The sequence below is a fragment of the Schistocerca piceifrons genome, chromosome 1 (genome assembly GCF_021461385.2).
Source record: "Schistocerca piceifrons isolate TAMUIC-IGC-003096 chromosome 1, iqSchPice1.1, whole genome shotgun sequence".
NCBI lineage: Eukaryota > Metazoa > Arthropoda > Insecta > Orthoptera > Acrididae > Schistocerca > Schistocerca piceifrons.
In genome coordinates, this window is record NC_060138.1 from 756,518,197 (window position 1) to 756,532,297 (window position 14,101).

A 14,101-nucleotide genomic window follows, 5' to 3' on the forward strand; every position below is an offset into this window, starting at 1 on the left:
TAGATCACGTAAGTAATGAGGCTGTACTGGAAAGAACTGGGGAGAAAGAAGTGTGTGGCATAACCAGGCGAGAAGAAGGGCTAGGTTGATCGTACACATTATAAGACATCAATGGATTAGGGATCTGCCGGCTGGTGTGGCCGTGCGGTTCTAGGCGCTTCAGTCTGGAACCTCGTGACCGCTACGGTCGCAGGTTCGAATCCAGCCTCGGGCATGGCTGTGTGTGATATCCTTAGGTTAGAGGCATTTGAGCAATTTTGATTAGCGATCTGTTACTGAGGGGAAGCGTGGGGTGTAAAAATCATAAGGGAGACGAATACATGAATGCAGTAAAAACATTCACAAAGGGTAGGTTGCAATAGTTATTCGGAGAAGAAAAGGCTTACACAGGATACGGTAGCATGGAGAGATTAATTGGACTGAAGGCCACAACAACAACAACAACAACTACAAAACACAACGCACGTACGAGAATCCTGTGGAGAGGCCCAGTGATATATTAGTGATTGATTCTGACTACCTGTAAGCAGGAACTGCGTTTTAAATGGATAACTGTCGAGCAACGAGCAGCATCGCTAACGTCCAGACCGGAGTCGAGCCGACGCTGGGAGCTGCTGTGGCATCGCCTTGCATCCACAACGTCGCTTCGCCGCGCTCGTGAACGCTTAGGAGAGTTGGGCGCTCTAGCTGCAAGACGCGCTATGGATCCACCATAGGGCAATACTTACGCTGTCGTAGTGACGGCCAAAATACATAAAGTATGTAGACGAATGCGTGCGAAATCCATGCACTGAAAAAGTCTTTCAAAGAAGCTGAGGGTAGACAATGAATGCTCGAATACAAGCTGATCGAGAAATCTGACTAACTAATGTTTTGTCGACGAATTAGCGACTAGTCGTGTTTGAGAAAAGCTAGGCCCGCAAGTGACACTGAATGACATAGATAGAAGTTACAGAGCTGGGCATAAGAAGTCAGGATCTTCCAAACCTCGACCCCTATTAGTGAAGTTTGTGTCATTCAGTAATAGAGGCGAAATCTTCAGAGAGAAGAGTGTGGTGTCGTCGAGGACCGAGAGCGGTGCAAGAAGTGTCGACCACAGAGATACTGCACAGAAAAGCGGTATCACGAGGCGCCAGTGAGATGCTAGGAAGAACCTGCGCCTCCCGTAGTTCCGAGGCACCCCTCTGCTGTGAAATAGCGTCCTCAGAGGCCAGGAGGCGAGTTCGGTTCGAGGCCGGATCCCGCCCACTTCTAGGAAGTTCCTGCCGGAGTAACGTCTTCGTGGTGCTTAACGCGCCGTGACAGAACCCGTGGCAACCATCGGGGAGTGAAGTGTCTTCCGTCTGCTGTAAACTGTGTCTAAGCGCCAATTCTATCAGAAGTGCATCAACAGACGTCTACGAACTTGTGTTTTCTAGTGACTGTAAATACAGCTATCCCGAACTTGTATCAATTCGCCATTCATTCATTCAGTAATCGTGGCTCATTTAATGTGTTTTGAACCGCAAGTCCACGTGTGCAGTTTCATAGCTACTGCCGTTCCTGGCTACAAAGATAAGTTTTGTTGTAATCAATAAAGCATTACTTGTTCAAAGAGTTGTAACTAACAGAGTTATTACTAGCCACTTCAGCGTCCAAGAAGTCGGACACAACAAAGAAGAAACTCGTAAAGACAGGTCTGAAAAGACGCGAGGATCTCGCTTCTGAAAGACTGAAGATTTCGAACAGTGCGATCTCGAGATTTGGGCCACAGGACTTGTGAACAAACGACGGCATTCTAATAGTGAAGAACGGAAATACAGTGCATATGAACTCGAATGCCTGTGCTTTAGAAGCTAAAAACATGTTAACCCTTGCCGCCTCCAGTATGTGTGAACATTTTTGTGTCTTTGTTTTGTAAAGAAACAAATAATTTTTGTAATACTCTCCTTACAGCAGTTACGTGTTGTTATTTGTTTGTTTAGGTTTACATTTAGGGCCAATTTTAAATTTTCTGTTCAGTTCTTATACTTCCAATACCTATATAGTGCGTTATTTCGATATTATTTCTTTGTTCTCGCACATCGCTTAGTCAGACGATTAATTTACCGTCTTCCTTCCATTTTCATTTAGCAATTTATTATCATATTGTTGCTGTTACTCATCATCAGAACCATGAATAATACACTCTGTTTTTATTCGGCTGGTCTTGCTTTTAGTGCTGTTAAGAACGGATTATTGTAGAGCCTTCTCCTGTCTCCAGTCCATTGTTGAAGGACCAGCTGTCTTGGCCACAATTCCTCCCCTCTCTCTGAAGACACGTGTCGCTTTTCACTTCCTCCGACCCATATTTCCTAGAGCTGTCCCGTGTGCTTTGTTCCTCGCCCTAACTGGTACAGAGTCGCTAACATCCATCAACAGCGTCCTTCCGAGCTTTGCGCCCGAAAGCACTAAGCCACACATTTCACAGACAGGTTTCCAGTCTCTGCCAGATCATTTTGGCGAGTTCGGTCATATCGGCAAATGTAGACGGCTACATGTATCTAAGACACGACAGATGTAACCGACCATGAGATGGAGTAGGATCGTATATACGCTCTGATTTATCAGATACTCTGTCATAAACACCCAACAATAATTGAGATAATAAACTAATGGAACGTATGTTGATAGAGATCAAATCGAATTACAGAAACTGCCTAATAGATGTCAAAAACAAACCTCTGAAAGTACATGGATTTGTCTGCTTCGAAACTATTCTTTCAAGTCTTAAAAAAACTTACGATCATATAATTACAGCTGGAACACAAATTATCTACACAGTAGTCCATCCAGCGTGAAATTTAAGCTAATGTTTTCTTCTTCTAATGTGTCGATACTTCAACTTGCTCCTACCCATCATACCAACAGTAGCCGCACTCTCACGAATATCTCTGCAACGTAATCTCCAAACAGAGTAATTGGTACTTCTCAAACATCTGCACCTGATATGTCCACCCATGACATAATTTTCATGGCGTACTCTCTAGAATGTTGCAGGAAGGAACTGCAATTGACGATGAACCGAGACTTTAAAAGCATCAGTTTATTTGAACTTGCAACCGAGTCACAAAAATGGTTTGTGGGACATCTTCTATTCCTCTCTCGGACATAAATCAAAGGCTTCATGGGTTTACTAACAAACTTATTGAACTACATGACAAATATGCTCCATTAAAGACTGGAAAAGTAAAACAGATACTTGCATCTCGGCTAACTGAAGAACTAAAACAGCTCGTGAGTCTAAGAGACGCTGCACATAGGTATTGCAAACTACATGTCGAGTCTGAAAATAATCGAGAGGACAGACTGCTGCCGCAAGACCTGCTCCTCAACCCTGTCAGCACTCCAGCAACGGTTCCACGTCTGGTCAGCCCCACAGCGCACGCTGGAACTCGTCCATGTGGACTCAGCTGGACCTCTCATAACATAAATGTCAGCCCTCGTGACAGACCTATTATCCACATTTCCTCACGTAGCTAGAAAGTCAAATACCATAACAAGGGAGACTCTACATCGCCTTACAGAAAAAATTCGTCGTCAAAAGAACCTAGAAACAATCGTTTCGGACAATGTGCTCCAGTTGTTATCCAGTATGTTTCAGGATTTCTGCTGTCGCAACGTCATATTGCACTTGACAACGTGGCTCTAATGGCGAAGCCAAGTGGTTCGTCCGCACCTTTTAACTGCAGATGCGGAAATTGCTTCAGTCTCATGCCAGCAAACTGAGCCAACATTTACCAGCTTCTCCCTCGACACAGACACCACCACCCCAAAATCTGTCTTTGATATAACTTCAGACATTTGAAATCTCCGCACCCGCAGGTTCAACGCCATTGTACCTGAAAACATAGTGGAATTGGATCCTTTTCGCCCTCCGGTACCTCTGAATTCCAGCTCAAACCTGGAGACCAGAACACCAGTTCCTGCCTTCCCCACGATCAGCACTGCGCCCCATGTCACAGCAGAGGGCACAACTTTCCCTCGAGTCGAGATGGCCTGGGAACAGTTGGACGGCTTGCCCAGCCACACCTCCCCCTTCCTGGATCGCGGTATCGACCGGGGTATTTCTAGCCCTAAGCTCTGGCCGGCCAGGGTGGCCAAGTGGTTCTACGCGTTTCAGTCTGGAACCGCGCGACCGCTACGGTCGCAGGTTCGAATCCAGCCTCGGGCATGGATGTGTGTGATGTCCTTAGGTTGGTTAGGTTTAAGTAGTTCTAAGTTCTAGGGGACTGATGACCTCAGATGTTAAGTCCCATAGTGCTCAGAGCCATTTGAACCATATTTTTACTAGGTTCTGTCATCTGACCGTGTGGTCGAGTCGCAACGATACATGCTGACAACACCGGCGGCCACTAAGAGACTCCAGCAGGCAGTAGTATAGGTCTGGCAGCTGAGGTCAGACCTTGAAAAAAAAAGGCCGTCTGGCGGCTGCAAGGTACTACTTTCGTGACCTTACTGGGCTACGTTCTAGATTACTGTTCTATGGATTACTGACAGATTTGCTTGAACCTCGACTACCTGCATTATTCTCTTGCTTTCTTGTGCGTTTACGACGATCTGGCGCTGAATGGAACTGTAAAAATCAGGTAATTACGGAGTTTCTATATTTTCTGTAAAACAAAGAGTGTGTTGCACCATAGCAAGTGTGATATATTTATCAGACCGTTAGGTGAATATAGTATTGCTGCTTTCCCTCTAGTACCTTCAGATGTGTCGTTCTTCACTACTAAATTCTTTCATTTGTAAGTTTTGGTAGCGGTCCGTTTGGCTGAATCTGACTCGAACATGGATAACTGTCCTTTGGGGACAATTTAAGCAGCTGATTCTCTTATTGAACATTTTATTTTGCCTAAAAGACAACGCTAAAATATTGCACACATTGGTACTTGAAGAAACAATAACATTCGATTGTTAATATTCTCAAACAAATATAGTTACAGGGCAATGGGCTTTGGTTCTCAAAAAGTTAATAGTTCAAATAATTATAAAAGTGTTCAAACAAGTCTTAGGAAGGGACAACGGGCTTTGGGCCCTAAAACTGTTAAGATCTTAAACAGTCACTAAACAATTGTTTTCATAAATGAACTCTACACATCTATTCCAGGCTTGCAATAACAAAACTATTTGAGGAATTAAGTCGAAATTCAATTATCTAAGCTGAAATAGAGTGGTATCCCATTACTCAAAACTTTGAAACCCGAAGTTCTAATTAGCACGCTACTCTGTAAGGAATTAAGAACTATAATACACGGCTTGCAGCCACCATTTGCTTAACACTGTCTGATTAAGTTTCGCCAGTTTTAAGAAAACATCAAACCAAAATCCTAGTAACTAACAACAATGGGTAAAATAAAAATACAGAGACTCGGAGGAATAGTTGTTGTTGTTGTGGTCTTCAGTCCGGCGACTGGTTTGATGCAGCTCTGTGCAAGATTCTTCATCTCTCAGTACCTACTGCAACCTTCATTCTTCTAAATCTGCTTAGTGTATTCATCTCTCGGTCTCCCTCTCGATTTTTACCTTCCACGCTGCCCTCCAATATTAAATTTCTGATCCCTTGATGCCTCAGAATATTCCCTACCAACCGATCCCTTCTTCTAGTCAAGTTGTGACACAAATTTCTCTTCTCTCCAATTCTATTCAATACATTCTCATTAATTATGTGATCTACCAATCTAATCTTCAGCATTCTTCTGTAGCACCACATTTGGAAAGCTTCTATTCTCTTCTTGTCTAAACTATTTATCGTCCATATTTCACTTCCATACATGGCTACACTCCATACAAATACTTTCAGAAACGACTTCCTGACACTTAAATCTATTCTCGATGTTAACAAATTTCTCTTCTTCAGAAACGCTTTCCTTGCCAGTGTCACTCTACATATTATATCCTCTCTACTTCGACCATCATCAGTTATTTTGCTCCCCAAATAGCAAAACTCCTTTACTACTTTAAGCGTCTCATTTCGTAATCTAATTCCCGCAGTATCACCCGATTTAATTCGACTAAATTCGATTATTCTCGTTTTGCTTTTGTTGATGTTCATCTTATATCCTCCTTTCAAGACACAGTCCATTCCGTTCAGCTGCTCTTCCAGATCCTTTGCTGTCTCTCACAGAATTTCAATGTCATCGGCGAACCTCAAAGTTTTTATTTCTTTTCCATGGATTTTAATTGCATCTCCGAATTTTCTTTTGTTTCCTTTACTGTTTGCTCAATTTACACATTGAATAACATCGAGGATAGGCTACAACCCTGTCTCACTCCCTTCCTAATCACTGCTTCCCTTTCGTGCCCCTCGACTCTTATAACTGCCATCTGGTTTCTGTACAAATTGTAAATAGCCTTTCGCTCCCTGTATTTTAACCCTGCCACCTTCAGAATTTGAAAGAGAGTATTCCAGTCGGAGGAATAGTAATAGCAATAAACACATTGGTTCGTTAAATTTAAATCCGACGCTGCTCTTACAAAATAGTTCAAATGGCTCTGAGCACTATGGGACTTAACATCTGAGGTCATCAGTCCCCTAGAACTTAGAACTACTTAAACCTATCTAACCTAAGGACATCACACACGCTGCCTTTTACTCAGTTGTACAGACGATGGTTCCGTGGCCCCATTGAGGGAAATGGCGTCTGACCTGTCATATCTGGCTACTTCAGACACTTGTGCACTCTACCATTGTGCCCATATCCTGGAAATGTTACCTTAATGCATGCAATTACCACATAAATCTATAGCGGAGAGAGAAACTCAATTAATTTACACATTACCATAAGGCAAAATAGTCATATGTGAATTCACAGTATTGTCCAGCGCTGCCATGGCTGAAACTGGAAGTGAGAAAAATTAACTCTTAAGCGAATCACGACCGTGATGGTTAACACTTCATGAATTGATGGTTAACAACTCATGAATACAGAGGGAACGAGTACTTATAATTCAGTGCTCACAGAACGAGCGCTGATATTCAGGCATTCCGTAAGTGCAACATGCAATTTCACGTTTTAACCCAAAAGCACAAACTAACGACCATAGTACATCACTAGCACTTGACACCCTAACCGCCAACTGAATTTAAGGGTTGAGTCAAACCGAAGAAACTTCACTCGAAATGGAGTATCCGGCGAGTTCTCGCCGTTAATCAGACGGCGGAGATGAGAGGAAGACCACAGCCTTCAGCAATGTGCGGCTTTACTCGCTCCGTGCCGCTACTCCAGCTTGCTGCACTCTCGTGCGTTGTTCTGGCCAGCGGCGGTTACGAGACTGCCTACCCCTCTGCGTGCCCGTCTCGGGCGTGGAAGGCAGCACGAGACCCCGACAAGCGCAGGATTCCCTGACCGTCTTACGCTCCTCCTTTTCTCACAAATCAATACAAGATCGCCTTTCCGCGCTTGTGCGGTGCTCAATAGTATTCCAGACCGCGGGGAGCACACTCTCGCTAGAAGGACGTGTAACTCCTTGCGCCAGCATAGCGGACCCGTGGGAGGAATCGAAGCTCGTGGATCATCACAACCGTTTGCTATGCACAGCTGGTCTTCTTAGAGCATATGGGAGCGTAGCGAGCTGTAAGACATATCATTCTGTCAGATGTGATTCTTTCCAGCTTACCGTCTCAGCAGTACATACTGGCCGGCACGAACTCACAGACCAGTGGAGGGTCCGTCCACCAAGTGGAGCAGAGCATCGTACACCAGAACTATACTGGACTAGTGGACTCAGCTGCAGACATAGCATTGCTCAGGGTGAGTTTACAAATACGCATCAAACATGGTGGATTTCGTGTACTTCTTGACATTCCTTTGTTGTGTTCGTGTATGATGTAATGCCGAACAAACATTGCAAATCACTCAGTGTTTCGAGATCACAGTGCAAAAGCTGAATTTAAGTCTCTTCATTCTACTGTCAGCTGTGACCATTCAAATAGCGGAGTGTGGATCCTGCTTTCACCTCTCCTATAACAGTGTTGAATGCACATACGTTCGAGATGATGGTTATTCAAATCACCATTAGGTCACTGGCGTTTAGCATTCCATGGCTTCCGTAAATCACGCAAGTTAATTATTTTTTCGGTCCCTTTGAAAAGGATATGGCCAACACCATATCTCACACAGCCTGAGAATGTGGCCTTCTCCTCTAACGACCTTCGTCAAACCCTAATCAATTTTTCTCCTTCTTCCTAAAGAAATTACATTTAGAGCCTTTTCTACAGAACACGTCTTTGGGTCATTATTCTAAATCATAAGAGCAATTACAGAAAACGCGTAGTTAGACCTGACTTTACTGTTACATCTAACGGTGCAGAAGAAAATAATATAAAATTATCTTCAGAATTCCCCCACCAGTAAACGAACGTCCAGGTGTATCTAAAGTGATGTCTGCAGATCAATGGAGTGGTCAGATAACAGGTTCGTACTGCACCTTCTGTGTATGGTAGTCCCATTGTCATCATTCGACTTGTCTGAGTAGTCTTCATTGAGAGACGGAAGAAGAGAAATTTGTGGCACAGAAATTTTAACATTATTAACTGGAATTTCACGAAAGCTGGGAAACAAATTTAGCTGTGTTTAGAGAAAAATTGTAAAATACCGCAGAACTCTCAGAGATTTTTGTAAAAAGTAAAAAAAGCTACAAGTATCTCAAGCACTACATATCCAAGCATAGAATCAGAAAATTTCGAATTTTACTCAGAATTGGAAGAAAAAATAGGTTTCCAGTAAAAATAGTAAAAAAAAGAAAAACCGAAATTGCGCAATTTTCTGTCTTACATCATGACATCCAGGACAGAAATCCTGTGTGTTACGGATTCATTGGAAGAAAATTACAATAACACAATTGCGAATGGCTCTTGTGTACTGTCTGAGGAGTTTTTACAGCATATTTATTGGGAAAACAGGAATGAAAATAAGTTACTAGAAAACAAAGCAATTCACCAGAAAGCTAGAAAGGTAGAAGCAAACTTGTAAACAGTGTTTTACCAGCAGTTAATTATTTGGACGTTTTAGAAAATGTAGAAAAGAGTAAGATGATGTCTACTTTCAAAACTGTTGTGTTAAGGCAGAAAAGATATATTCTGTGAATTTTAAGACACAGAATAACTTGAGAACTCGGAAGAAATATAAATACATGAGAGAAGGAAACATGGACCTAGATTAAACTAACGGCATAAAGAATTTAAGGAATGTACAGAAGAAGACCTACGATTGATGAAACATGGGAAGACGTTAGCAATTACTTTAAGGAACAGTGTATACATTTGTTGCAGCTAGAATTCAATGTATGAATTGAAATTCTTCATAAATTTCTCTGGACGTCTACGTAAAACTGGAGAACTATGCTGCACACGTATATCTGACACTTTGCTACTGTTTTTTGAAGGACCTAGTTTACATCCACCCGTTTTCATTAATTTAGCCGTTATTGAGAAGACTCATTACTGTAGCTATAAAGCGCAGCACACCTGTCCTACATGAGTACTGAAAGTGAAATACAGCCTTAATGTCTGTCATACTGGGAAAGTGATTCATATTGAGAGCGTCAGGGGATATTGCAAAATTTCAATTTTATCTCTCTGAGAAGTTGGTAATTTTCGCTATAGGTATGATTATAAAATTGATGACATTGTCAGTTAATGTGTAATGAGTGTATAGTTGTAAATTTTCTTGCTGTGGAATGCACTGTTTTCCACATACACTTGGGTACAACTGTAGTCTCGTCACACGTGCAAGTGTCTCCTCCGCTGGCTTTGGATGGAGTGACCATCTCTACGGTGAACCTACCGGCGCAGGGACAGGAGACAGAAGACGGGGCTAACGCAGTCGCCGCTGGCTGGGGCAAACTGCCGGTAAGCAGAGCAACGACCTGTCGGAAGGGTGACTCCAGCTACACTGTAAAAGATGGAAGAGAGACTTGTCACCATATTACAGTCGCAGGTACTAAATATTGTTTCCTGCTACTTCTCTGGAGTCAGTGCGCTCCGTGAGTAGCTGACTGCACATCTGGATACTTATCTACTCGTTTCCAGTATCTAATATCGCTGATTATGTTACTGTTTCCTGCCGTTTAGCAAATATTATCTGATTTTCTTTATTATATGGCCGCTCCGAGTTCCAATAGACTTAATGATGTAATAGATAAGACAATGTTCGCTTTCCCACTTTCATTTATTATTTCTACTATTTATTTGTACTTCATTCCCAGTTTCAACAACCATTACGATAGCTTCGAAAATCTCATAATATTACTGTATGTCGGTGGCAAATTTTAGATTATTCTATGTATTAAACACATCATTTGGAATCTTGTAAACAATATTGTAACATTTTTCTTCGTTATGTATATCCCTCTGCTTGACAGACAATCTGTATAATGTTTCCTACCAGTCGTGCCTCTCAGGGTCGTGTTGTTTGAATTGGCATAGGCTGACTCTATTTTCGATGATTATGGCTTGAACTACCATTTTGTTTGTTTAAAATTTAAATTTTTAAAAACACAATTTTATACCTATATTAGTAGCTTTTTAATTACAGTTTGTTCTTCATTCTACACCAAATTTTTTGTAATATATCTCTCACAGCAAATTTGCGCAGGGTCCACATATAATAGCAGAATGTTCAGAGAATACAGGTTTGGTGCTCTTATAACATGTAATTTGTCTTTTGTCTGTTTTTTTCTCTACACAAAATGCACAAGTTCTCCTTTTCTTAGCTGGAAGTTTCTCTGCCCTTCCTGGACCCAATGCTACTAAAGATGTCATTGACTTCCTTATTCCTGCTAGTTGATTTCCCAAATTGAAGGGGAAAGGCCAACGTCTAATTTTTTATTGGCAGTCAGCATCATCCATATTATGTATGCGTTCATTACAGTTACGTTGATCATTTTGAAGAAATTTACCAATGACCAGCGCCTTATGTTTTCCTTCACACTGTAGCAACACTTCTTCTGGTCCATGGTATCGATGCCGATTTTCGTGGCATTGCATATTATTACAAAAAACGGCTCTGAGCACATCTTAGGTAGGCCGTCCCCTAGAACTTAGAACTACTTAAACCTAACTAACCTAAGGACATCACACACATCCATGCCCGAGGCAAGATTAGAACCTGCGACTGTACGACTCGTGCGGTTCTTGACTGAAGAGCCTAGAACCGCTCGGCCGCGGCGGCCGGCTCATATTATTACAACCTCAGGTTTCTTTACTCCTGATAGTGATACGATTGGTTGGTCATGAAGAGAGCTAAGGTCGTTAACAACTTTGTTCTTCTTCGGAACATAAGAGTCTGTCATAATATTTGGTAGGGCGTACTTCACAAATTTGACTCGTTCCACATCATTACGAAATATCGTATTCATGATCCATGGAACTAGTATTAATCTAATCTAATCCAATCTAGTTCAGCCGTAACAAAAGCGGCAGGCAGTTAACCATTCTTTTTTCGGATATTACCATCTGGTGTCAGCTTTTTTGACAACAAACAATAAGCTAAGCCGAGACACGTAAATAAGAGACACACATAGAGGCGATGCGAGTACGTTCAGACCTTTCAAGTTCAGTCTCCAGGGTATTCACTATATTATCTCCAAGTCGCGCGGCTCTGGTTTCTTCCTCTTCCCACAAATATACTTTCATCTTCCAGCAACAACGCGTTGTATTGTCACAAACTGCCCATAATTTTATTCCTTATCTCCCAGATTTTGATGGAATATATCGACGAAACGATAGCGGTCTCGAAATACGATTAACTGTTCATCCACGGACATCGGTCTTCATGGAACTTAGGCTTCCGTCAGGGTAATGATGAAATCTTCTCGAGTGACCAACCGAGTGATGGCGTCGTCTTGTGGCACCGTTTCGATGAGTTTCGTACCCATCATATTCAAGCGAAAATAATGGATACAAAAGTCAGCGAAACTTTGCGACAAGACGACGCCATTACTCTATTGATCACCCGAGATCGTTTCATCATTGGATTACGCCGAAAAAGCCTGGATCACATATGTCCCTTGGGATACTTTCCCACATCTCGGAAACCTCTCTGATTTGTTCCAGTTTACCACTTGACCTATGTTCACGTCGGGTTGCTACAGCGCCAAAGTGCAACACCCTCAGAATAGGATGGGAGCGGTTACGAGACATAATTTCATTGAACAGTGGTGGGCAATTCTCAACGCCCCAAGGCTGAGTGATGTCTTCATTTCTTGATTTGTAAACACCTGTCAGCATCAGAACGCCAAGTAAGTTTTGAATTTCATGCAAATGTACATCCACCAGTCCTTGTAGACGATTAGAGCTTCTTTGCTGGTCCACATACACACTTTCTCGATGAGGGGGACGCGAAAGAAGGACATTAAACAAGACTCTTTATTATTACAGTTTCTAATCGAACACTTTTTACGTCCCTGGCATTCTTTCAATATATCCTTTTTGCTCTGCCTGCCAAAACATCCAGCCCCAAGGGCTGTATTTCATATTTGATTCCCATTAGCAGATAACAATAAGTCACACTCAACAGACTTTGCATTAAATTGTTCTTCTTCTTAGTAAAAGAATTCTTCATGGTCACTGTAGTCTTCGTGTTGTTCTGCGTTTTCAGCATCCTCTACCTCATTATCATTGTCACTGGAAATTTCGAGTTCACTAGGTGGGTCTCCTGAATCAGAAAACTGCTTCAAAAATTCCCTTATATCCTCATCTGATAATCCTCCGTAATATTTTCACTTTGTAAGACAGACAACCGTTATGAAATGTTGCACTAAAATAAAGACGTTCTTATCACAAGGTGGACTGATGAGTCATGAGAGAATAACAAGGCGAGTAAACAATAGCAAATGACGTAACAGACACTGTGGAGACACAGATCTGCTTATTTAAAAACTGTTTCTAACAGCAAGTGTTTGCGAGGGCTGTATGGGAGGAAACGTAGACAAACATTTTAACCCACAGCCATAGGTAAACTTTTGTAATTAGTTTTCAAAATCGTTATTAGTAAATGTCTTCAAATTTCAATAAAATAAAATGAATAGTTACTAACAGAGAAGATGATAAAAACTGCGGACGGGTCTATGAGGACCGAGCGAGGTGGCGCAGTGGTTAGCACACTGGACTCGCATTCGGGAGGACGACGGTTCAATCCCGTCTCCGGCCATCCTGATTTAGGTTTTCCGTGATTTCCCTAAAATCGCTTCAGGCTAATGCCAGGATGGTTCCTTTGAAAGGGCACGGCCGATTTCCTTCCCCATCCTTCCCTCACCCGGGCTTGCGCTCCGTCTCTAATGACCTCGTTGTCGACGGGACGTTCAACACTTATCTCTATCTCCTCCTCCGGGTCTATGAGGCCCGATGGTAGTTACAGGGTTAAGAAACCTGAAGTAGCAGTATCAAGGAAATTGCTCTATAAATTTGGTTACACCTTCCCCATGAACAAAAATCATTCGTTTCACTGAACAGAAATATTTAAATTGTACTCTTTAGGTACTATGCGAGTCACATTGGTAAACTTCTTTGTAGGGAGATAGTGCCACTTCTCACTTCATTTGTCCCCGTCTGGTGTGATTTCGTGTAGATACCTCTCATTCCCAAGTAACATTGTAGTGTAGTTTCTTAAGATGCTATTGGATATCAAATAACAGCTTGTAACTTTTTTAGTTTCTGTCATTCAAACTATCGCGAATCACCTGTATTTTGACGAATAATCACTTTCGATGACGTTCATTTCGTGATATTTACATTGTCAAACAGGTCTATTAGTATATTCAATTACATGGGCCAAAAACAATACATTAGGAAATAGCAAGTTGAGTTGACGATTGTGGGTACTACTTCAGGTTTTCTGTGTGTTTACATGGTCTTGAGCACAGATATACAGAAATAATCCGTATCGTGACGATCTTTCTTGGCTAATCCATTTTAATTCAGTCATGTGCACCACAGCAAACTATTTCGGGCAGAGTAAACAACGTCTGACTCTGCCAACAACGTCGGTTTCCAATGCAATAAAAGGAGTAACGAAATTTATAACTCAGTAATAACACACTGAGAAATGAATCAAAATTTATATGATGTTGTCGAATTATGGGA

The 14,101-nt window shown here is 42.0% G+C and overlaps 1 protein-coding gene across 1 annotated transcript in view; it reads left to right on the forward strand.

The window, feature by feature from the left end:
- The window catches only part of LOC124774873 (chymotrypsin-1-like), a 156,418-nt gene that overhangs the window by 21,348 nt on the left and 120,969 nt on the right, over positions 1-14,101 (forward strand). Inside the window, exon 3 of the mRNA XM_047249525.1 lies at positions 7,631-7,769. Within this exon, the coding sequence (XP_047105481.1) occupies positions 7,631-7,769 (139 nt within the window). The remainder of the gene's footprint in view (positions 1-7,630; positions 7,770-14,101) is intronic.